We start from the raw sequence: 24,859 nt of genomic DNA, 5'->3' as shown, positions 1-24,859 counted from the left end.
ATGATCCCAGGGACTGCTAATCTATGTACCTGACCATTCTCAAGGTCTACAAGAGTATTATGTATTATTTCTCTTTTTGGGGGTCATATGACATGGCATGCTGGATCTTAAGTTTCCTGACCAGGGATCAAACCCGAGTCCCCTACAGTGGAAGTGTGGAGTCTTAACCGATGGACTGCCAGGGAAGTCCCAGTATTTCGTTAATTTTCTGCTGTTTATTTGATCCCGCTTTAGGGGCATATGGGTCTTCCCAAAGTTTTCATTCTTTAAGTGGTGCTAACATAAATAACTTTGTAACGGTTCAAGGCACTTTTGCTCATTCATTCATTTTCTAGTGACTATTCACTGGGTTCTTGCCATGTGACAGACACTGTGCCAACCATGAATAGGACAGTCCAATGTGCCCAGAGAACTTACAGTCTAACAGGGGAGGAAAGAAGCAGCTATAGGGCAGTGTGGTAAGCCCTGTGAGGGGGCAGTCACGGAGGGCACGGGACTGCAGGAGGGCACTAACCAGCTGAGCTGGAAGTACAGACTGACAGGTTGCTCAGTTGAGTGAATGCTGAGCGAGATTTTCTTTCACTCAGTCATTTCAGCGAGTATATTATTTCTAGATCATTTGATTCCTTTTCAAATACACCTCTTCTTTTCTCACAATGTCATGTCCTTTTTTCCCCTTTCTTTCAGTATTTTCCATTCTTTGCCTTCATTTGAAAACTGCCGTTTTCCCCTTAAAGTTTCTTTCAGATAGATCTATTACATCAAGTTCCAAGGAGTATTAATCCTCCTGTTTTGCCCATTCATGTTCATGTTGGAATGAATGTGTTTTTGAGTATTGCTGTTGTTCAGTCACTCAGTCGAGTCCGACTCTTTTCAACCCCATGGACTGTAGCACGCCAGGCTTTCCTGTCCATCACCACCTCCCAGAGTTTCCTCAAACTCATGTCCATTGAGTCAGTGTTGCTATCCAATCATCTCATCCTCTGTCATCCCCTTCTCCTGCTTTCAATCTTTCCCAGCAACAGGGTCTTTTCTAATGAGTTGGTTCTTCACATCAGGTGGCCAAAGTATTGGAGCTTCAGCATCAGTCCCTCCAATAAATATCCAGGATTGATTTCTTTTCTGTTTGACTGGTTTGACCTCCTTGCAGTCCAAGGGACTCCCAAGAGTTTTCTTCAACACCACAGTTCAAAAGCATCAATTCTTCAGTGCTCAGCCTTCTTTATGGTCCAACTTTCACATCCGTACATGACTTTTGGAAAAACCACAGCTTTGACTGTATGGACCTTTTTTCAAGTGGCTTGTAGTATTTGTATTGTGAAGGTATTTTTTTTTTTTTCTCTTCCTCTTGGTGTCCCCATGAGCCTCAAGTTGTGGTAATTTAGCTACAGGACAGTTTTAACATTCGCTTCCGCTCTGTTCCCTAGGGGTATAATGGCTGTAACTGACCTATTTTTACTTCAATTTCTTCCAGGAAATTATTTAATTACTTAAAAACAATTCACTGAACACTTACTGTGGAAGATACAGAACAACGCAAGACAACACAATAAAGCCGCCTTACAGGGAACCACAGTTTGAAAGGGCCAAACATACACAAAAAGTAAGGTGACTACCCAAGGCAGATAAAAGGCTACTGGCCTTTCCTGTCAGAAAGGAAGGAAAAACAGAGAACTGGAGAAACATGCAGAGGAAAAGCCCAAAGGAGGAGGAGATTTGTGTGAGGAAGTTTCAGAAGGAAGGTGAAGGGTTCCTTCTGAAAAAGGAAGGAAACCCCCCTTCTGGGTGTAGTTGGTAAGGCGCTGTAACGTTAAACGAAGCTGACTTTAAGGTCCCTGTTAAGAAAGTTAAATCAGAAACCAGGCCGAAGGAAATCTTTTAAAGTGCTCCTGGGAGTGGGAGGTAGGTTCGATGAAAACACAGAGGACGAGGAGGCCTCACAGTGATTCAGACCAGAGCAAGCTTGGGCTGAAGACGTCAGCGTGGAGGAGACAGCAATGAGGGAGGCAGTCTGACAGGATTCGGACGTGGAAAGTACATGGAGAATTTTTTGTCAGGAGTAGCCAGCGGAAATGTGGCTGTTTAGAGGACAGGAAGGGAGTCTGGAAGGGCAGATTCCAGGAAACTCGGACTAAGAGTTCAGAAGGCAGACTATTCTCAAGAACTTTCTCACAACGAAGACAGGATAAGTACAAAGGGATCAGGTCACCCATTGCTGTGTCCCTGCCACTCTAGATCCTCCATTTCTTTCCCTTTAAACAGAAGCTTTTGTTGAGCACCCCCACAACTAGCAGGTTCTACGTGTTGCTGCAGGAAGTGTGCACACTTACAAACATGAACAGGGTGCTTAGAATAAATACCTTCCTCACAGGACTGTCAAGAGGCTCAGACTGGAGTCAACTTGTTCAAAACACTTTAAAAAGTGGCACAAATAAGTACGATTTAAGAGTCACCTATGGCTTGTTTTTATCAACTAAAGGTGAGACTATCGGCTCCTTGGAGAATGCTTGCAGGTGCTCACACTGAAGGACTAATTAAAACCTTCCGACCCAACGAAGGAAATTCCACGTACTCTAGCGCAGGATACACAGTATAACCGCGAACTCGAAGGAAGGCTGACGAAGGCTCAGCTGCCAAGGAGAAAGAGCACAACCGCCGAGGAGCAAACTGGGTCTGAACGAGTGAGGAGGGCAGCAGGGTGAGACAAGTCTGGGGAAAGCGAAGGGACTCGGCCTGCCACAGGAGTCCTCGCAGGCCGCGGGGCCAGGGATGCGGGCTGCAAAGGGGCGGGCCCAGAACCGCGGAGAAGACTCCCGAAGCCAGGGATGGGGAGAGTTTGGAAGCGCCTCAGACCATATTGGGGGCCGCTGGCTTCCAGAACCGCCGAGCCCCGCCCCCGCCGCTCTGGGGGCGCGCCCAGGCCTGCTGCGGCCTTCGCAGTCTCCGAGGCCACGGCCCCGGCCGTCCGCGACCACTGACCCCCAGCCCACTGTTCGGCGCTGAGCTAGGGCCCAACCCCACCCGGTGTGTGTTTGGGATAGGGGGGTCGGGGCCCACACCCAGCGCCAACAGCCACCGCGCCACACTCCTGCATGCCCCGCCACCATGAGTGGTGCGGGCAGGGCCCGCCCCCTGACGCATGACGCAGAGGAGGCGTGGCGCCCGCCCCGTCACGTGACGGGCGAGTGACCTCGCCGCCCCGCGCCATGGGGGCTTCGGACCCGGAAGTGGCGTCCTGGGCTCCCGGCGGTGCCGCGGGGATGGCGGGAGCCGGAGCTGGAGCCGGAGCTCGCGGCGGGGCGGCGGCGGGGGTCGAGGCCCGGGCTCGAGACCCGCCGCCCGCACACCGCGCGCACCCGCGCCACCCTCGGCCGGCGGCGCAGCCCTCGGCCCGCAGGATGGACGGTGCGTCCGGGGGCTTGGGCTCCGGGGACAACGCCCCGACCACCGAGGCTCTTTTCGTGGCGCTTGGTGCAGGAGTGACGGCGCTCAGCCACCCGCTGCTCTACGTGAAGCTGCTCATCCAGGTGTGGGGGCCAGGGGTGCCACAGGGAGATGGAGGGCTGATATGAAGGTGACCGGCCAGGGTCTGGAGGGGGATGGGGGCGGCGGGGGGTCGAAGGCGGTGGATTTGAGGAGGGGGGCGGAGAAGGCGGGGTGATGCGCAGGAGCGGGAGAAGACTAAAGCGGTGAGGGTTTTAGGGATGCAGTGGGCATAGTTTGGGGATGCAGGAGACGAGTGCAAAATGGTCAGCGACAAATTTGGGAGAAGATGGAAGGAATGAGGAATTTCGGGATACAGGGGAGGGGGCATTGGAACGAAGAGATAAGTTTAGGAAATGAAAGAACGGAGGCAATGGACTTGGAGGGGAGGGGCGGCATTTTGGGGTGAAAGAAGCAACAGAATTGGGGGAGGGGTGGGAAGTTTTTGGCGATAGGGTGGAGAGGAGGATTGGGGGCCAAGGCACAGTATTCAGAAGATGAACACTTGTTTAGGGTGAAGGAGAGCCAGAGCTCTGGATTTGATAGAGATGGATTTAAAGCGATTTAGGAGGATGGGGGGGGCGGGACAAAGAACTGGGGTCATGGCCAAAAATTTAGGAAAGAAAGGGGGCATCAGCTTCTGGAAAGAAGAGGACACAGGATTCAGTGTTGATGGAATTTGGCGAAGGCGAAGGATTTAGCACAGGAAAGCTATCGGTTTACAGGAGATGGGGGCTCTGGATTTGATGGCGACGACAGATTTGATGGGAGGAGGGGACAGGATGACGTGCTTTGGAGGAGGGGAGCAGATAGGGAGACGCGGTGGGGGGAGGAGTAGTGGCGATCCGTCTGGAAAGGGGAGTGAGGCGGAGGCTTTGTGGGGGGTGAGGGGAGAGATGACGCATTTGCAGAACATTGAAGTCACGGTTGGGGGCCGGAGTGGTCTGGCCGTATTGGAATTGGCCAGAGGGGCCAGTTGGGAACACAAGGTTGGAGGGTATGTAGGGACTGACTTAGACTGAGGCCAAGGTAGGCTGTCCCTGCAGTCGAGGCTTGCAGGGGCACTGGGTGCATTTGGTCGAACCAGCAGTGCCTTTACAGATAAACTGGGCTGCTTGAGAAAGGGAGAGATGGAGCTGGAAGGGGGCGGGGTGCAGGGGTGGAGGGAGTGCCTTTGGCAAAATTAGGTGGGCGTGACCGAAAGGAGCGCAGCCTAGATGGGGTGGTTCAGGCCTGGACTGATATCTGAAGATTCAGCCTAGAATTTTTAGCTAAGAAGCAGGAGGGGTTAAAAATTGAGATGGAAACCTAACCAAATCTTGAGGTTTGATTTGAGTTGAGGCAAAAGGGTATCAGATTTACTGTCCTGATAATGGACTGAGAGTGGGAGATACAGTTGGAAAGAGAGGGACTTGAGAATAGGAGTAATTGAAATCTGGAGTCTGAGGAACCCGGGCCAGTGGATTTTGGAGTGCAACAAGGAATATGACAAAGAATGAGGACATTCAGTCTTGGAAGTGACTGACAGGGTAAAGGTTGAGACTGGTGTCTGGTTGTGATTTGGGAGTAAGGGCTGCTTTTCTTATAAAAATTAAGGTTGTATTTGCACCAATAGAGATCACAAGTTTGGGAGAGAAACTGAGGCTTTGGAACCGGTGGTACCTGAGATGAGAAGCAAGGATGATGGAATGAGATTGGGCAAGAACTGCAACTTCAGGGTGGCCAATAGGAGTGTCTGTGGAGTGGAGGCTGCTGGGGTACGAGGAATTGGGCAGAGGTCTCCATGCGAAGGAAACTGGAAGTGGCTTCATCATTTGGACCTTTGTAGGAGAAGGTCCTCCCTTCTCTCTTGCAGGAGAAGAAGATTGAAATAAGGGTCACTAGGAAAAGCAGTTGAGGAATGAGAGCGAATGGGGAATGAAGGAGAACAGGGAATTAGGGAATGAGGGAGTCGAGAGGGTGAGACAGTCTGGACAGTGGGTGGTAAGGGTGAGTGAGCCCAGCTGGGATGACTGAGGTGGTCTGTCCTGTTTGAACGCAGCTGGTGCTGGGTGTAACATATCTGAGGGTGAAATCTTAAATGGATACAGCTTGGGAATTAGAGATAACATTTTGCAAAAAGGAAGATTCCAGTTTGGGGTTGGGTGGCAGGATTGGAGTGGCAGATTTGGGGGTTGTCCCAGAAAAATGAGTAACGGTAGAGAATCTGCCTGCAATGCGGGAGATCTTGGTTCAATCCCGGGTCGGGAAGGTCCCACACGCCTTGGGGCAACTAACCATGTGTGCCTCAGGTACCGAAGCCTGAGCGCCCTGGAGCCCATGCTCGGCAGCAATGAGAAGCCTGAGCACTGCTACTAACCCCCTCTCCCTGCAACTGGAGGAAGCCCGCTTGCAGCAGTGAAGACCCAAAAACTTTGAGAGGGAAGGGAATAGGGGTGAGATAGGATCAGCAGGCCTTCGATAACACAGGTGGAAGTTAAGAAAATAGACTCCACAGATTTGGGAGCTATGGGAATATGGATGAAGGGACTGAGCAGGTTTAAGGGTGAAATCAAATCAATGGGGCTCCCTAGTTGTGACTGGAGTGGATAAGGCAGCAAAAGGACAGTGGCTCAGACTTGGAGTTGAGGGTATAAAGAAATACGGCCTGTATAAGAGAACAAAATCAGAACAAACCTAATCTCAGAACCTTCATGCTTTTAGCCCCTAAGGGGAAAGGTCTGGAAGGGGGAGGGTTCACTGCTTAGGTCACCTGGCCCAGCCCTTCCCTCCAGCTCCCCTGGGCTTGATTTTTTTCTTGTAAGAAGTTCTCCGTCCTGGAGGGAGTTTCTTAAGTCATAATCAGTAATCTGTCATGCGGCTCAGAATCCCATCTGCAGGGGACAGCCTCAACTTCCAGAAACAGTTGACTAAGGTGAAGAAGCAAAAACAAGGTCCGAAGAAGCTGGAAGCATGCGTAGTTCCACTGATAAGGCAGCACTTCCCAATCCTGCTGTTTTTACTTTCACATCCTAGCGGAGCTCCTCCGATTCATCTGGGCAGCTCTGAAGGTCCCCTGCCAGGGAGGAGCCCTCTCACACCCCACTGTGATGCTGGTCTCCTGGACACCTTGCCTCTAGCTGGGCAGCGGAGAATCCTCTCATTAATTGGCAGTATAACAAATGGCCTCACCCCTCAGGAGAACCCCTCTCCTCCTCACAGAGGGTGGGGTGGCTTGGTCCTTCACTCACCCATGGCTTTAGCAGACACCTTAATTATAATCATCATCTGTACAGCAGGAATTATAACCCTACAGAAATGAGGGGGTCATTCTGTCCCAGGGATGTGGGGTGACCAAGGTTAGGTCACTGGTGAGGGATTGTCTGAGCTGGCAATGTGCTCTGCTGGGGAGTGAGAGGGACGTATCTGTGACGTCTGCAGGGGGTGCAGGAGCCGTCTGAAGTTTGGGGCTGAGATCTGGGTGTGATGGGTTTTGGCGTTGCCACCTTGGGACTGAGACTGGAGTGACGTTTTTACCCTGGAGATGAGAATTAACTGAGATTTTTTCCCTGAGATAAGCATGGGGTTTGAAGTACCTGAACATGGGGTGAGGGGAGAGTCCCTGCACTGGAAATACCTGGAATTGGGAGGTCATAATGTTGGGGGATGGGCGGCTTGGATTGTGGTGACTGTGGTGTCTGGAACTGGAAGCTTCTATGCCTCGAGCGATTACATGATGCTGATAGTTAACAGACTGCGATGAAATTCCGGGTATGTTTTGATGGGGAAAGCGTCATCAGGAACAGCCCTGGACTCTGTGGGAGGAGAGTTCGAGGCCTGGGAAAGAGGAGAAGGGAGACCGAATCAGCAGGAGAATCTGACTCTGCCTCTGTGTTTGTCGATTCTGAAGGTGGGCCATGAGCCGATGCCCCCCACCATTGGGACCAACGTGCTGGGGAGGAAGGTCCTCTACCTGCCGAGCTTCTTCACCTACGGTGAGTGTGCTCCCCAGGCAGGAAAGCCCACACCCAGAGAGACATGAAAGAGGCGTCAAGCAGGGAGCAGGGAGCAGGCCCAGCTGGGCCCGGGGAACAAGGGGGGGCCGCATGGGGTACCCAGCGTCAGAACTGGTGTGGGAGTGGGGTCAGGGACAGAGGGGTGTCGGGGTGGGAGCCAGTGACCAGCACGGCTGTGGGACAGTTCCTCTGCCTGGGCTGCCCGCGGTCAGTGGGAGAGCAGATAGGTGGCCGAGAGAGGGCTGTCCGGGACAGGGGTTCCTGTCATCTCTGCCACCCCAGGCTGTGCCTGGGAGCGAGGGTGGCGGCGGTTTTCCTTTGTTTCCCTCCTGAGCAGTCTGGCTGTCCTGTTACCAGTTCTTTGGCCTTCCTGCTCCTCCAGCAGGAGACCTGTTGGGACCTCCTGGGTTCCTTTCCTCCCCTGTTCCCCAGGCAAGAGTGCCCTCTCATTCAAGCACCCCCATCCCCTGGGGTGGAACACTCAGGTGGGTCTCGGCTTCACCTCTGGCCCTGATGACCTGCTCGAGCTCAGGGCTGCTCTGGCCTTGCCCTCCTCGTCAGCTGCTGCCCACCCAGGCCCTTCATACAAGCACAGCAGCTCTGCCTGCCTGAGGGTCTCTCCATCGAGAAGCCCACCACGGTGGTTGGGGCTTGCCCGATGCCAGCAAAGCCCACCAGCTGCCCACACTGCTCATCCCCAGGCCCACAGCCGGCCAGGACCATTTCACATCTACCATCCCTGCCCGCCTCCTGAACTTCTTTAAACGTGCCTTTGCTCTCTCAGCTGGGCTGATCCCCACATGCTCCATCCATCCTTGCTCGTCTTATCTGTGTAGTCAGTCCAGAACAGTCCTCTGAAAAGCTTTCCTTCTGCTAAATAACTTAGGCCCTTGCCCGCGCACCGCCCCCCCCCCCCCCCACCTTTTTTCCACGTCACACACTCTTGGCAGAACCTCACGTCCCATTTCTCTTCCAGTTTGGCCACTTTATTGAGTACAGCATGGGCCAGGTGGAAGATGTTGTTTTGAGGAGAGAAGTCTGTTCATATTTGTTTCATTTAAAAATTGTCAGTGTCGGGGAGGAGGATGTCACAGGTTTAGGGAGCTCCCCTCACCCCCCCTGCAACTGGCACACAATGAAGCCAGTGTACACAGTGGACACTCGCCCTGCAGGAGGCTGGGTGGCGGGCTGCCAGCCCCATGCCACCGTCTCTCTGTACACGGCCGTGCCGGGCTCTAGGCCTAGAGAGACCGGGACCCAGACTGTCTCTGTTGATGTCCCACAGTCATTCTCGAAAGGACGCAGGGTGGAGGGTCTTGACAGTCATGTTATAGTGTCTTGTGAAGATGAGCCGAGTCCTGAGGTGTCCCCCGCCCCTTTTATATAAATGTGGTCTCAGTGCAGATGGTGGAAGCAGGTGCCTGGTGGGCATTTCTGGACACCATACCTGCTCTCGAGTTGGGGAGGGGGCCCATCTGTCTGGCTGTCTAGACACTGTCCGGACAGGATCTCTTCCTCCCCATCATGGTGAAAAGTGTGGCTTTCTTCAGTCTTCTCCCAGAAAGGGCCTCCTGGCGAGGAGTTTTTTGGGGGACTACAGAGAAACCGTGGAGTGATGGAGCCCCCGGCCAGCCAGGGGGCCCATGGTGGCACAGAGGCTTCTCCAGGCGCTTCTGCCTGCCCTTCTCTGCCCTGGTTCATAATTCCGCTCTGAGATGGGGGGAGGTAGGCGTGCTCCCTCCTCTTCTTCTGGCTCGGAAACTGGGTGGAAATAGAAAGAGGCTAAGTGTCCTCTCTTTCTGGAACTCACGCTCAGGCTTTATCCCACCAGCTCTCCTTCCGGCTGCTTGGAGCTCCCTTCCCCCAAAACAAACCTTCCTTCTGCCTGTTCCCTCCGCTCTGAGGCATGGCATCCTCCCGGTGGCCCAGCCTCCTGTCTCCTCTTCCTCTCTTTCCAGCCCCACACCTGGCCCCGGAAGCCAAACCAGCAGGTACCAGGTGCCCTGGGGCCGGGAAAGCCAGTGGAGCTGCCACGCGGAATGGCTGCTGGCAGATGCGGGGAGGGGAGGACAGGCACCTTGCGGGTTCCCGCCACTGTGCGGAGCTGGAGAGCTGAGGTCAGGGCTTCGAGGGGCTCTGTGTGAGGGAACGTTCTGCTAGCTTCCAGGCACTCAGGTTTATAAAAATTTGTCTTGTCTCCTTTTTTGAACGTTGTCTAAAAGTTGATATTTAACTAAATAAAGCAACAAAACGTTAAGAGAGTATCCATTTAGAGGCTCATGAAAAGCAATGACTTAGATAGGGTCCAGCTTCCCTGACCACTTGTTTTTTCTGTAGAGTAGTTCATCAGTGCCTCTATTTTAGTTACTTCTCCACTGGTTTTTCCCCCCTGCCCCGCCATCCCCCGTGATTAATAAATGCCAGGAGGTGCCCGGTGGGGTCCTGGGTGCAGCACGTGACAAAGTGGGCATGCCCTTCTCCCTCTAGAGCCTTTCTCCCGGGACCCCTTCCTTTTCCTTTTCCCTCCCTTAGTTTGCAAACTTCACTGTTCCCTGGGACCAGTCTTTTTCCTTTTTTTCTCTTTTTCCAGAGGAAAACATTTTTCATCAGCAACAGAGTTGGTTCCTAGGTTGTAGCACTGAAGCTGCCAAGTTGAAAACCTGTCGCTCAATTAGCCAAGATTTTTCAAAGCTAAAAAAAAAACATGAACCTGTTTGTCAAAAAAAAAATGTTTTGAAGGTTTTGCAAAAGGAAATGGGCTAGAGAAGATAATTGGGAGTGGGGCCCAAGTGCTCCCAGGGTCGTGGCCAGTGCTCCCTCCCGTGACGGAATCCGGCAGGTACCGAGGGACAAGGCCGCGTCCGGTCTGGGTGTGAAATGTGACCCAGGAGTGGGTGCCCCGGGGCCGGGTGTGACGCTGCCCCGCCTGCTCTCCCGCAGCCAAGTACATCGTGCAGGTGGATGGGAAGATAGGGCTGTTCCGAGGCCTGAGCCCCCGGCTGATGTCCAACGCCCTCTCCACTGTGACCCGGGGCAGCATGAAGAAGGTGAGCCCGGGGCGAAGCCAGGACCGGCTGCCCGGCGCCCCCCGAGCTCCCGGTCCCCCTGCAGGCCACTACGGGCACCCGTCCTGCTTCTCAGTGCCCGGGTTGGTCGAGGTGCCCCCCCACCCCCACCCCCAGCACCATAACCAGACTCCAAGGCCAGGTGGTCCGGTGCTGAGTCCCCTCAATTGGAAACACTCCTGCCCTGCTGTGCACCCTGTGACACTCGATGGGGGCTTTCCCCGCCAGCTTCAGCCCTGGGGGGGTTTCCCATGCTGGGCCCCGCTAACGGACACGGCCAGGAAAAGCAGCCGGAGCCGCGTCCTGCCCTCTGCGTCCCCTCCCAGTTCCATCTCAGAGGCGCTCTCGCACTCTGCTTCTGAGCCACCTCTGCTCTTTGCACCTCAGGTTTTCCCTCCAGACGAGATCGAGCAGGTTTCCAACAAGGATGACATGAAGACTTCTCTGAGGAAGGTGGTGAAGGAGGTGGGTACCCGGCACTGGAGAAGAGCCTGATCATTATCTCTTACTGCCAAGTCAGGCCAGTCAATGAAGAGTCACAGTTGGGGCCCCCTGTGTGCTCATTGGGGGATGGAGGACAGGATTGTGCGCGGGTGAACCAGGGCCCGTCTGAGGTAGACTGATTGTGTGGGAGCCTCGGGATCCTGGTTTCTCCCCGTTAAGTGCTCGTCACTCCCCGTGAGTGTCAGAGGAGACAGGCCTGACGGGAGACAGGAGTGTTCCGGAGACAGGCCAGACTGAGTCCCCACCTCTGCTCTCTTACAGACCTCCTATGAGATGATGATGCAGTGTGTGTCGCGCATGCTGGCCCACCCCCTGCATGGTGAGCTGCCCGCTGGAGACTGCACCCCAGCCGTGGGATGAGCCCTCGTGGATGGTAGACAGGGAGCAGTAGAGTGCCTGGGAAGTAGCGTTACTGGGATCGCTAGTGATGCTGGCGTCCTGTCCAGTCCAGCGGAGTTGGGGCTCTTCCCGGGCAGAAGAAATGGGACGTGATCACAGAGTGTCTCATGATCACAGGGATCCCAGAGGCTGCCTCCCCTCCTGGGCTTGGACACAGGCCCCGCGGCCGGGGAGTTGTGGTCTTTGGCCATTGTGTCACCTGCGTGTGTGTTTCCTTTCTCCTCAGTCATCTCAATGCGCTGTATGGTCCAGTTTGTAGGACGGGAGGCCAAGTACAGGTGGGTAATGCTTCTCAGGATGGGCAGGAGGGCCCTGTCACTACTCAGAGTCTGCCAGGACAGGCCAGGCTGGGATCAGCTCCCGCCCCATTTCTGCCATTTCTAGCAGCTTCAGAGGAGTGGGCTAGTGACTTCCGTAGTCTGAGTCCAGGGCATCTTCTCCCTCGCTCATCTAGGGTGTCCCTGGATGAGCTTGGGCACCTTGCAGAGGGGTGGGTGGATTGGAGTCCTCTTGATTAGGGGTCCCACCGGGGCTCCCTCCTGACCCCTGAGTCATATCCTGACCCTTCCTCCAGCTGTCGCAGGAGCGGGCTTATAGTTGGTTCCCTCCTCTGTTAAGCTGCCATCCAACCTGTGGGCTCAGGGCTTGTCCCTCCCATTGTTTACCTGCCATGCCCGGCACCGAGCTGGGTGCTCTGGGGTCATCGGTGTGTTGACCCCGCCCTTCCCTGGGGCACTTGTGCCCTCTCTCCCCTCTGGGTGCAGGACAGGAGGGGGTCCTGGAGACACAGGGCAGGAGTCATGCGCTTGTCTCCCTTCCTCTCAGCTTCTCATTTCCTGGGTTCGGTGGTTTCCTGTAGCTGTCCTTGGGGCCACTGCCCCAGGAAGCTTGGCTGCCATGGTGCCTCCTTTTGAGTTCGATAGTGGGAAATTGGCCCGTTCCCCCAGTGAGCTCAGAACCCAGTGGGCCGAGTCACAGTCCTGAGAAGCAGGGTAGTGGGACCTGGCAGGGCTCTGGCTCCCACCGCCTTTCACCTAGGCCACCCCAGCCCTCAGCTTTGCAGAGCCTCCCTGCATTGTCCAGGCCCCAGAGGTTGCAGTTGAGCCTCCTTTGCATTTCACACCTAAGACGTCCCAGCCTGCCCTCTGATGGCTAAGAGGCTGCAGCGGGCGGGGCACATGTTCCCAGCTCCCTGCTGGGATAGGCCAGGTGTCTGTCTTTTTCCAGGCTGGGCGATCTGGGCGGTCTGCTGCAGGGCCTTCTGCTGCGGGGCCCTCTATTCCGTCCCTGCCCTCTGGGAAGGAGCCTCTCTCCACTCGCCTCCTCTCTCTCTCTGTCAGGCATGCAGGCTCCAGAAGGTTGTTCAGCCAGAGCTGAGCACAAAAGCCTGCCAGAAGGAGGGTCCGTCGCCTTGTAGCAGCCCAGGCCGGAAGGTTCATTCTTACATTCCAGATCCACACAAGATAGCCATAGAGAACTGGGGTTCTGCCCCCGGTGGGGTGGGTTTCCTGAGTCTCAGTGAACTGTGTCAGTGCCCCCCTCATCCCCAAACAAGGGCTGTGACTGTCTCCACTTGGCTTCTGCCCGGTGACAGAGGATGTCCCCTCCCCGTCCCAACCAGGGCCGGACAGCTCTGAGCAGGGGTGGGGGGCTCCCCTCCCCACCCGGGTGCGGGCTTCTTGCAGGCGCCCGGTGACCTTGTGTTCCCCGTGTTCTCCACAGCGGCGTGTTGAGCTCCATTGGGAAGATTTTCAAAGAAGAGGGCCTGCTGGGATTCTTCGTGTACGTGAGTTTTATACTCCCCGTAACTGTCACGGAGCAGGGTCTACTAACAGGCGCGTTTTCAACCCTCAGGCCGCGACTGCTAGCCTCAGACTAACCGCTGCACCTCGGCTTGGCCCGTAGAGCTCCATAGCACGTGCGCTGCGGACTGGCAGAACCAGAGCTGCCCAGCCCCCTCCACGCCACGGCTCGCCCAGCAGTGGTACTGTCCGTCCAGCACACCGGGCGTGCAGGGACCATCCCCCCACTCCAATCCCACTGCCTCCGTCCGTTCGCTCCAGGGCTGGGGAGCGGGCACAAGGCTGGCCTTCAGGAGGTCTTCAGCTCGTCCATCGTCCTTGGTTTCACTGCAGAAAAACAGCTGGAAGTCTGTGACTTAGGCTGAAGGTCAAGCCCCGGGCAGCTCGTAAGCTGACTCCAGCTGATAAATCCTGTTTGACAAAGTAGTTCTTCACATTCAACATTTGGGTTTCCCAGGTGGTGCTAGTGGTAAAGATCCAGTCTCCTGTCTGCCAGTGCAGGAGACGTAAGAGACACAGGTTCGATCCCTGGGTCGGGAAGATCCCCTGGAGAAGGAAATGGCAACCCACTCTAATATTTTTGCCTGGGAAATCCCATGGACAGCAGAGCCTGGTGAGCCATATATAGTCCATGGGGTTGCAAAGAATCAGATACAACTGAAGTGATTTAACATTTAATATTTAGAATGCTTCGCATTACACTCCTTGTTTCTGGCTTCTCTTCAAAAGTTAAGACCTGGCCATTCTGGGCCTGCGTTTCTGCAGAGCAGCTGTCAGCAGGGCACGCCATCTCCTGAGGGTCCCAGACCCTCCACCCAACCCAAGGTGGGGTGTCTTACACCCACCTTGCTCCACCTGTAAAGAAAACTTGCACTGTATAAAAAGACTGTAAACCACAACAGAACCCAAAAGCCAGGCCTTACAAATATTTTTGTTTTGCTTTTTTTAGGTCTAGACACTGACATACATGATGTCGTGAGCATAGTGTGCTAGACCTGGGGCTCTGTGTTAACTCACTTTGAGGTGCCACAGTCGGCCAGGTGTTCTGCATGTAGGTGTGTGTGCGTGTGTATGTGGTTCTCAGTAGGAGGTGAATTTGCCACAGGGGTCATAAGTAATGTCAGGAGACATCTTTTGGTTGTCACAGCTGGGATCTAGTGGGTAGAGACCAGGGATGTCGCTAAACATCTTGAAATGCAGAGGTCAGCTCCCATGACAAAGAATTTACTCAGCCCTAAAGGTCGACAGTGCCAAGGTTGACAAACTTTGATTTATATACACACACTTATTCAAACGTACGTTCGTGTCTGTGTATATCTATACGTGTGTGTGTGTGTGTGAATAAATATTTGCTTGTGTGACTAGTACTTCAGACCTTAAAACACTGCATATCATCGCCTCTGGTATTTTTCACTCTCACTGTATATATACATTCTATTCTGATGTGTGAATAGGACTCCCACACAACAGCTGCTTACCCATTGGATTCTTTTTTCTTTTGCATATTTGTAGAACATGATCTGTGTGCTCAGAAATCGCTGAGTGTATATGTGAAAAGTCAGTCTGAACACAGATGGAACCAACAGGATTGGAAATTGCATTCAAGAAGGTTCATTTTATTAATGTCCCTCATATCATATTAATAGGTGTGTTATATATTTTTTTTAACTTTTCAGATATTTTGAAATACTTTTTCAAATTCAAAAATCCTAATTCTGCGTCCTCTCCCGAAGATACAGCCATCCTCCTGAAACTCTTTCCACATGACTTCATATCTAAACAAGCAAATAAACACATTTTTTAAAAAAAAGAAAAAGACCACAAGGATCACACAGGACCCACTGATACCAATCTGGCTTTTCGCCCTCAGCACTGTATCTTAGGAAAACTTCATCTTACTGTGTAGAGATGTTTATTCTAAAGGCCATCACTTGAAAAGGCAGCCCTCCTTACTGAAGCTTGTATGGAGTGTCTTTGGTGGAACATTCCAGGGATGAAGACAGACGCCCTGAGCTAAGTTTTGTGAGCGTTGATTAGGTAAATAGGCAAAAGGAAAAATGCCAGAGTGTAGGTACTCTTTCCTTATCTGCATTTGAAAATCCCAGATTTTGCAACATTCATCTTAAGGCCCAGCTTCTGTAGTTTGAAAACCACTTATGAGATCATAGGCTTAACTTGTGCTCTCAGATGTGGCTTGTAGCATACACTCCACCACCCCACACCCTGTGAAGAAAGGAACACTGCCTTCCTGGTGTGGATAGCTGCTGGCCCACGTGGCCCCTGCAGCCTTCCTTCCTGAGGTGGTGCTGGTAGATAACGCTGAAGTTTAGAGCTTGGAATATCCTTGCCTGCTTCCTGGGTGTGGAGCCCCCAGGAATCGCTCCCTTCCCTCTCCTGCTTATCTCTGCTCACCTTGTTTTTTTAGCGGCTTAATCCCTCACCTCCTGGGCGATGTGGTTTTCTTGTGGGGCTGTAACCTGCTGGCCCACTTCATCAATGCCTACCTGGTGGATGACAGCGTGAGTGACACCCCAGGGGGGCTGGGGAACGACCAGAATCCAGGTTCCCAGGTTGGTTGGAACAAGGACTTGTCCATCTTTCCATGTACTGCTGATGCCCAGGGTCTGGGGCAGACTTGAGGACTCTGGGATTCTGAGCACTGGGCCCTGGGGGCTGGAGAGGGTCCTTGGTGGGTAGGGGTCTGAGCAGAAGACCTCTGATGGTCCCTGGGTGAACTTTGTCTCCGAGGAGATGAGATCGCTAACAAGACCTAGAGGGGTTTATGGGATGCCCATCCTTGGGCAGCTTCACTGGTAACGTGGATACGGACTTTATCCAAGGCTGGTTTGAGACAGTGACCCAACTAGGGGTCCCTTGTAAGGCAGGAGATAGACCAGCTCATGGTAACGCTTCAGCTCTCACTTAGTGTTGTAGGCTTGTTCAGGCCCTTTTGTGAACAGTGACGTTTGATCCTGACAGCACCCCAGTTGTGAAAGGAGCAGAGTCAGGGTGACACTGTGTTTTACAGACATGAGCCCCAGAGATTGAAGGGCTGTCCTGAGGCCCTTGGCTATGAGTCGACAGTGCTGGGACTAGGTCTCCCTCCCTGGGCCCAGCTGAGGGTGCTTCAGTCAGCTAGGCCATGCACCATGCAGGCGCACCCCGCTCTTGTTAGCAGGAGTCTCCACAGCTAGGTGTGCACAGACCTCTCAGCTGGTTGGGTCAGGCACGGGGAAGCCTTGATCCTTCTAAAAGGCACTGGTTAAGAAAGCTGGAGACTTAGTTTGACTAGTTCTGCCTGAACCAAGATACGAGTTGGAGGGCTGTGATGAGCTGGGGCTCCTGGTAGCCAGACATCCCAACAGCAGGGATCGCCCACTCTAGGAGGGTTGATGAGGGCCTGGGGACTTGTCTCCCAGAATCGCCTTGTTGGGGGTGGGGGGCTCATTGTCTTGTGTCTGTGTCTGGGCCCCAGAACAGCGTTCCAGGGTGAGGGTGGTCTGGGAAAGAGTCCATGGTGAGGAGTGCCTCAGAGCTCACAGCTGAGGCAGAGGGAAACGGACCATTTGAAGTGGATAAGTGGAGTCTTCCTGGCCTTTTAACGTAAGCAAATACAAGTTGCAGTAATTAGAGTAGCACACCCACGGCCCTGCCCTCGCTCCAGGGTGTTGGGAGTGGGTGAGCTGCTGCCGTCACACACAGCAAGCTTGGGACAGCTGGGGTGTTGATGGGGGTCGTCCCACAGCTGACGGCTTCCTCCAGTCCAGGTGGGCAGGTGTTTGACCAGGGGCTGCTGCACTTACCCTCAGACAGCAGCAGTCAGCACTTCACTGAAAGTACTTTTCGAGTGCTTCAGGCTAAGGTGAGGCTGCCGCTCAAGCAGAGGGCCCAGTAGACCTCCGCCCAGGGTTGCAGGGTGTCCATCTGGTGGGGCGGCCCCACAGGAGGCTGAGGGATGGGTCATCACCCTTCCTGTTTTGGGGCTGTTTCGTGGGTAAAGTTGAATTTAGGAGTTGGGCCTGAAGGGAGTGAGAGTTTGGTGAGGTGGGGGGCAGAAAACCCAGCGGTGCCCCTCACCTTTCACTGCAGGACCCAGGATTCTGTCTGGGCGGTTCACATGGGCACCTGGTTTTCCACTCAGTAAGCGCTTATGTGTGCCGAGCCCTGGGCACTGATCAAAGGCCAAGTCCTCAGGACTTGCAGAGGCTGCAGCCCAGAAGTCCACCTTCCTTCCCTTCACCGCTCACCACCCACGGTGGGGTCACAGAAGCCCTTTCAGTCAGGATATCCCAGTTCTGCCCCCCAGATGATTGCGGCTCTGACTCACAGGCTGCAAGAGCTGCTGGCAGGCCCTGAAAGTGGGCTCTTCATGTGCGGAGGAGCTGAGTGCTAGCGGGGTGCAAGGCCAGTGTGGATGGCAAGGTGAAGGGGGCCACAGAGCAGGCAGTGAGGACGGGACCTGTGCATCAGAAGTCTGCTTCCCGAGCCAAACCCATCTCCCTTTGTGTCTCTCCAGTTCAGCCAGGCGCTGGCCATCCGGAGCTACACCAAATTTGTGATGGGGGTAAGTCGGGCCCTGCATGGCCCTTTCCACGGTGCTGGGGGCCTGGGTGGGGCCTAGGAGGCCAGCTCCGGTGGTGGCTGAAGGCAGGCCTTAGTGAAGGCTACTGGCACAGGGTGTCCCTGCCCCCTGAACTCCGGCCAGGGCTGCGGTGGGTGGGGTCACTGACCCTCGGGTCTCCTGCAGATCGCGGTGAGCATGCTGACCTACCCCTTCCTGCTGGTCGGCGATCTCATGGCTGTGAACAACTGCGGGTAGGTGTGTGCCCCTCCCCCAGGCACCCTGCCAGGGCTGCTGGGGGGACCTGGCTGAGCCCCTCCCAGCCGCTCTGTGTGGCCTCAGCCCACCTGGCATGCCAGCTTCCTCTGGGATTCATCATACCCCTTTGGGAGGAATATGTGGGTCAGTATATGGGTGGTGGCAGCTTTAGCTCCTCCCACTGTCTTCTGGGTCTGACACGCTCTTCTTCCCGGGCAGGCTGCAGGCTGGGCTCCCTCCTTACTCCCCAGTGTTCAAATCCTGGATCCACTGCTGGAAGTACCTGAGTGTGCAGGTAAGTGTGCACTCCAGGGAGTTTTCTCCTCATTTCTCCATAACATTGATTGGAGAGAAAAGATTTTTGTACACCCTTCATGGAAAGTTAAGGGCTTGTCATAGAATCCAAGGCTTTTATAAGTAAATTTTACTGTATCTAGAAGGGGTTTGAGGTGCTTAGATCTGAATTTCCTTAAGAATTAAACATCAGATCAGATCAGATCAGTCGCTCAGTCGTGTCTGACTCTTTGTGACCCCATGAATCGCAGCATGCCAGGCCTCCCTGTCCATCACCAACTCCTGGAGTTCACTCAGACTCAGGTCCATCCAGTCAGTGATGCCATCCAGACGTCTCATCCTCTGTTGTCCCTTCTCCTCCTGCCCCCAATCCCTCCCAGCATCAGAGTCTTTTCCAGTGAGTTAACTATTCACATGAGGTGGCCAAAGTACTGGAGTTTCAGCTTTAGCATCATTCCTTCCAAAGAAATCCCAGGGCTGATCTCCTTCAGAATGGACTGGTTGGATCTCCTTGCAGTCCAAGGGATTCTCAAGAGTCTTCTCCAACACCACAGTTCGAAAGCATCAATTCTTCGGTGCTCAGCCTTCTTCACAGTCCAACTCTCACATCCATACATGACCACAGGAAAAACCATAGCCTTGACTAGATGAACCTTTGTTGGCAAAGTAATGTCTCTGCTTTTGAACATGCTATCTAGGTTGGTCATAACTTTCCTTCCAAGGAGTAAGCGTCTTTTAATTTCATGGCTGCAATCACCATCTGTAGTGATTTTGGAGCCCAAAAAAATAAAGTCTGACACTGTTTCCACTGTTTCCCATCTATTTCCCATGAAGTGGTGGGACCAGATGCCATGATCTTCGTTTTCTGCATATTGAGCTTTAAGCCAACTTTTTCACTCTCCTCTTTCACTTTCATCAAGAGGCTTTTGAGTTCGTCTTCACTTTTTGCCATAAGGGTGGTGTCATCTGCATATCTGAGGTTATTGATATTTCTCCCGACAATCTTGATTCCAGCTTGTGTTTCTTCCAGTCCAGCGTTTCTCATGATGTACTCTGCATATAAGTTAAATAAACAGGGTGACAATATACAGCCTTGATGAACTCCTTTTCCTATTTGGAACCAGTCTGTTGTTCCATGTCCAGTTCTAACTCTTGCTTCCTGACCTGCATACACATTTCTCAAGAGGCAGATCAGGTGGTCTGGTATTCCCATCTCTTTCAGAATTGTCCACAGTTTATTGTGATCCGCACAGTCAAAGGCTTTGGCATAGTCAATAAAGCAGAAGTAGATGTTTTTCTGGAACTCTCTTGCTTTTTCGATGATCCAGCGGATGTTGGCAATTTGATCTCTGGTTCCTCTGCCTTTTCTAAAACCAGCTTGAACATCAGGAAGTTCACGGTTCACGTATTGCTGAAGCCTGGCTTGGAGAATTTTGAGCATTAGTTTACTAGTGTGTGAGATGAGTGCAATTGTGCAGTAGTTTAAGCATTCTTTGGCATTGCTGTTGTTTGGGATTAAAATGAAAAATGACTTTTTCCAGTCCTGTGGCCACTGCTGAGTTTTCCAAATTTGCTGGCATATTGAGTGCAGCACTTTCACAGCAGCATCTTTCAGGTTTTGGAATAACTCAACTGGAATTCCATCACCTCCACTAGCTTTGTTCATAGTGATGCTTTCTAAGGCCCACTTGACTTCACATTCCAGGATGTCTGGCTCTAGGTCAGTGATCACACCATCGTGATTATCTGGGTCGTGAAGATCTTTTTTGTACAGTTCTTCTGTGTATTCTTGTCATCTCTTCTTAATATCTTCTGCTTCTGTTAGGTCCATACCATTTCTGTCCTGTATTGAGCTCATCTTTGCATGAAATGTTCTTTGGTATCTCTGATTTTCTTGAAGAGATCCCTAGTCTTTCCCATTCTGTTGTTTTCCTCTATTTCTTTGCATTGATCGCTGAAGAAGGCTTTCTTATCTCTTCTTGCTATTCTTTGGAACTCTGCATTCAGATGTTTGTATCTTTCCTTTTCTCCTTTGCTTTTTGCTTCTCTTTTTTTCACAGCTATTTGTAAGGCCTCCCCAGACAGCCATTTTGCTTTTTTGCATTTCTTTTCCATGGGGATGGTCTTGATCCCTGTCTCCTATACAGTGTCACGAACCTCATTCCATAGTTCATCAGGCACTCTATCTGTCAGATCTAGGCCCTTAAATCTATTTCTCACTTCCACTGTATAATCATAAGGGATTTGATTTAGGTCATACCTGAATGGTCTAGTGGTTTTCCCTACTTTCTTCTATTTAAGTCTGAATTTGGCAATAAGGAGTTCATGGTCTGAGCCACAGTCAGCTCCTGGTCTTGTTTTTGCTGACGGTATAGAGCTTCTCCATGTTTGGCTGCAAAGAATATAATCAATCTGATTTTAGTGTTGACCATCTGGTGATGTCCATGTATAGAGTCTTCTCTTATGTTGTTGGAAGAGGGTGTTTGTTATGACCAGTGCATTTTCTTGGCAAAACTCTATTAGTCTTTGCCCTGCTTCATTCCGTATTCCAAGGCCAAATTTGCCTGTTACTCCAGGTGTTTCTTGACTTCCTACTTTTGCATTCCAGTCCCCTATAATGAAAAGGACATCTTTTTTGGGTGTTAGTTCTAAAAGGTCTTGTAGGTCTTCATAGAACCGTTCAACTTCAGCTTCTTCAGCGTTACTGGTTGGGGCATAGACTTGGATTACTGCGGGCAGGAATCCCTCAGAAGAAATGGAGTGGCCATCATGGTCAACAAAAGACTCCGAAATGCAGTACTTGGATGCAATCTCAAACATCAGACTAGGTCATTTCTTCACCTCTTAAAGACTCAGAACAAATATGGGCGAGCCCACGGGGTAGGTGGTGAAGCCCAAGAACTCCTTATAACCTTGAGTAATCTGGGCTGAAGACAAACCCGGCCTGTTGGAGGCCGGCCCCTCCTTCCCGCAGGACGCCCCAGGTGCCCAGGAGAGCCTGAGCTTGGCGCTGGGCCACATGGTGAGCTTGGTGAGAGTGCCAGTCTTGAAGTTTTTGTGTTGCCCAGGCACACTCCTCCTGGCTGGAGTTCTGGGTCCAAGGTCCAGGTGGCTGGCCCAGGGCAGATCCTTGGCTTCCCTGGCCTTGGTTGGCCTCAGTAGGATGAGGCAGGGGCCTGGGCAGGAGGAAGCAGCACACTGACTGGCCTCCGGCTGGAGAAAAGGATGGTGGATGGGAGGAAAGCAGGGAGGCGTGAGACAGACGCAGGCCTTCCGCAACTCAGGTGGTTCCTCATGCATCGCGGCCTGTGTATGGGAGGAGCTCTAGGCCCCTTGGCTCTGATGCCAGAGAGCAGCGGGTGTCCTCCTCAGGAGCCCCATCAACACTGGACACTCTGTGCTGCAGCGCAGAGCAGATCCTGACATTGCCCCGAGGAGTGCAAACCCAGACCGGCTGCCTCCAACCCCAGGGGCTCACAGCTCCCGGCCCTTTGTTGGTCACATGCTGGCCCGGCTCTGTGGGTTGAGGAGCCTGGCCTCCCCTCTCAACTGACCTGACTGCTCTTTCCAATCCAGGGCCAGCTCTTCCGAGGCTCCAGCCTGCTTTTCCGCCGGGTGTCATCAGGATCGTGCTTTGCCCTGGAGTAATCTGAATCACCTAAAACCAACCAACCAACCAACCGCGCTGTCTCAGCCTGGCCACCGTGGGTGAGGCCTGATCATCTCGGGGCACCTGTCAGACAACCACCCCAGCGTCACCTAGATGTGCTCTAGCAGGGCTGGGCTTCAGTTTCCGTGTTTCCCATGTGTCTGTCCAGAAGCAGGGGCGGGGTGGGGGTGAGGCTGCGTCCAGTGGGCTGGGCATTGTTGGACCCGGGGAAGGTGGGGTGGGGCTGGGGAATGGGGGCCCGATCCACTTTGCAGATTTCCCGAGTCGGCCTCGTGCAGGGGTCTTGTGGAGGCCCACGCTGGAGGGGTACAGGCTCCTGAGGTCGGGTGGCACTGCCCCACTCACACCCCTCAAGTCAGCCCCAGCTCTCATCCTGCAGCTCAGCTGGGAGCTTCGCGCTCTTGCTTTGTAAATAGGGTGTGATCCCCTTTCAGGAGGCTGCCGTCACGTCACGGCCTTGGCTAGGAGGCTGTCTTCGTTTTTCTCAACACTACTTGTCTGATTAAGGCAGCACCTTCTAAATGGGAAATCATGTGTCTGCTCAGAATGTGTTCCCCTCCCTGTCAATTTAAAGGCTCGTCGGTTTAATGGTGATGCCTCACGTGCAGGAAATGGTTATCTGTGCAATTGTGAACACCCAGATGTTAGGCAGATCAGCGTCTCTAGTCGTATCCAGTTTAAAGTTCCTAATAAGATCTGACCCTTTGTCCCGCAAATAAATGCATCGGTGGTGATTTGGAGCTTTGTGGAGAGTGTCTTATTTTCATGAGCTTAACTGTCTGCAAGGAGAAGGCAATGGCAACCCCACTCCAGTACTCTTGCCTGGAAAATCCCATGAGCTGAGGAGCCTGGTAGGCTGCAGTCCATGGGGTCGCTAAGAGCCAGACATAACTGAGCGACTTCACTTTGACTTTTCACTTTAATGCATTGGAGAAGGAAATGGCAACCCACTCCAGTGTTTTTGCCTGGAGAATCCCAGGGACAGGGGAGCCTGGTGGGCTGCCGTCCATGGGATCGCACAGAGTTGGACACAACTGAAGCGACTTAGCAGCAGCAGCAGCAACTGTCTGCAGGGTGTTTCTCAATCCTTTGTGGTTGTATGAGAAGTGAAGTGAAAGTTGTGTCCAGCTCTATGCAACCCCATGGACTATACAGTCTGTGGAATTCTCCAGGCCAGAATACTAATGTGGGTAGCCGTTCCCTTCTCCAGGGGATCTTCCCAACCCAGGAATTGAACCCAGGTCTCCCACATTGCAGGCAGATTCTTTACCAGCTGAGCCACAAGGGAAGCCCAGTTGTGTGAGAAGGGGCTGTAAAGTGACAGGGCTGGGGGCAGCCCAGCCTGGGCATGGGAAGGGCCTGGGCTTGGCGTAGATCAGTGGGCGGGGGCAGGGGGAGGGTGGAGGCTCAGGTCGCTGGGTGGTTTTCTGAATTAGGCCGAGATGCCAGTTCACAGAGCAACAGCTAGTGCACAGGCCTCTTCCCAGGGAGACAGGCCCTCGAAAAAGTCCTCCCAGCTTCAGAAAATGTTCCATGCAAAGTCGAGCTGTCCTCAGCACTGTTTGCAGATGATATTGTCGGATTTTACCAAGTTGGTTGGGGTAGCAGTCATGTGGGTACAGCAGAAGGGGTAGGCAGCCCAGCTGCAGCACCGAGCTTGGCCTTCTCTAGAAAAGGCAAAGCTCCCTCCATTTACTTCTGCCGAACACCAGGGCCTATAAACACGCAAAACTTACAGATGGAACATGCTGGTCCCTGGAGACTGTAGGCTTCCAGCTGATGGGGTGGTAATACCAACTGAGGGCCAGCTGGTTTCCCCAAGTGTTCTCTGCCCCTGCCCTAGGGGAGCGGGCTTCGGGAGTTGGGGTTTGGGACTTAGGTCATATTTCCTCACAGCGTGGCTGGGTCCTGCCCAGGGACGGCCCTGGGATGCTTTTGCCCTAGTTCGTCTCACATATCCTTGTTCCCCGGAACACGGGAGCGTGCCTGTGCAGGTGTCCTGTAAATGTACGTTGGTCGGGGGGTCAGTAAGATCTTACACTCAAGCTCAGATAACCGAAGTGGCCAGGAGGGAAAGCAAATGGCAAGGCGAGTGGGCCAGGGCTCGCTGGCATGGATTCTGTAGAGAAGGAAGACCCTTCAGAGGCGGGTCTGCCACACAGCCCGTGATCTTTCTCTAGCCCAGCATGGCTTCCCCTGGCACTGACCACTGCCCCGGGGTAACTGTTCTTCCCGTTGCTCCACCCTCAAGTCCTGTTCTTGGATTAATTGCTTCCTATGGGCCCCCAGATTCGAGTCCGAGCTCAGCTAGTCCTAAGAACCCCTCCCTCTGGCAGCCGCCGCCTCCCAGGTGTTTGGAGAAGCCACCGAGGTAAAGAGCCAGCCTGGGGGGCCTGGTGAGTCACTTTGAGGAGAGGCAGTGCCATTCCCGGGCAATACCCTGGGATCGCTGAATTTCAGGCTCTCGACTACATTTCCCAGGTTATCTTTCACATGCAGAAATGGCAAGAAAATCACCGGTGATACTCCATCTCAGTTTTTAGTTGAGCAGTTGCTAACCATTTTCAGTTCAGTATTCAGGTGCACGTATTGTATATGTTAAATGCACCCTTTGTTTCCTGGACCTTTCATTCTTTGAGGATTGAATCCTCCCCTGCCACCCGCTCCCCTAACCCGCCATAGCACCTGGCATGTTTCTCCCTGTCCTGAAAACTAGAGTGACAAGGTCCTGATCTGAGAAAAGAGAGTGGATTGAACTGGGGTGGGGTAGGGCGGAGCTGTCTGCAAAAGGAGGGGTGATGGGAGTGGGAAAATCCTTGTGGACACCT

At 53.2% G+C, this 24,859-nt stretch overlaps 1 protein-coding gene across 2 annotated transcripts; it reads left to right on the top strand.

The window, feature by feature from the left end:
• The first annotated feature begins 3,152 nt into the window (after positions 1-3,152).
• On the top strand, positions 3,153-22,771 carry MTCH1 (mitochondrial carrier 1). 2 transcript variants are annotated; one of them, XM_027525319.1, is made up of 12 exons: positions 3,153-3,527; positions 7,373-7,457; positions 10,419-10,525; positions 10,931-11,008; positions 11,309-11,366; positions 11,673-11,724; positions 13,169-13,228; positions 15,674-15,818; positions 17,765-17,812; positions 17,996-18,063; positions 18,287-18,362; positions 21,938-22,771. In XM_027525319.1, exons 1-12 carry the CDS (start codon positions 3,207-3,209, stop codon positions 22,007-22,009), a joined length of 1,170 nt encoding a protein of 389 aa, XP_027381120.1. In that variant the 5' UTR covers positions 3,153-3,206; the 3' UTR covers positions 22,010-22,771. The 2 variants fall into 2 exon arrangements, with proteins under 2 accessions (XP_027381120.1, XP_027381121.1); XM_027525320.1 differs by having other exon boundaries at positions 3,207-3,527; positions 15,674-15,767; positions 21,938-22,113.
• Positions 22,772-24,859: the final 2,088 nt, after the last annotated feature.

The sequence above is a fragment of the Bos indicus x Bos taurus genome, chromosome 23, assembly GCF_003369695.1.
Source record: "Bos indicus x Bos taurus breed Angus x Brahman F1 hybrid chromosome 23, Bos_hybrid_MaternalHap_v2.0, whole genome shotgun sequence".
NCBI lineage: Eukaryota > Metazoa > Chordata > Mammalia > Artiodactyla > Bovidae > Bos > Bos indicus x Bos taurus.
Note: the sequence above shows the minus strand (reverse complement) of the source record. Positions and strands in the feature narration are given on the sequence as shown.

Coding starts and splice junctions, on each gene's coding strand:
- MTCH1 (XM_027525319.1), top strand. CDS start 3,207: ATGGGGGCTTCGGACCCGGAAGTGGCGTCCTGGGCTCCCGGCGGTGCC. Junction 7,458..10,418: donor GCCGAGCTTCTTCACCTACG/GTGAGTGTGCTC, acceptor GCTCTCCCGCAG/CCAAGTACATCGTGCAGGTG. Junction 13,229..15,673: donor GGCCTGCTGGGATTCTTCGT/GTACGTGAGTTT, acceptor TTGTTTTTTTAG/CGGCTTAATCCCTCACCTCC.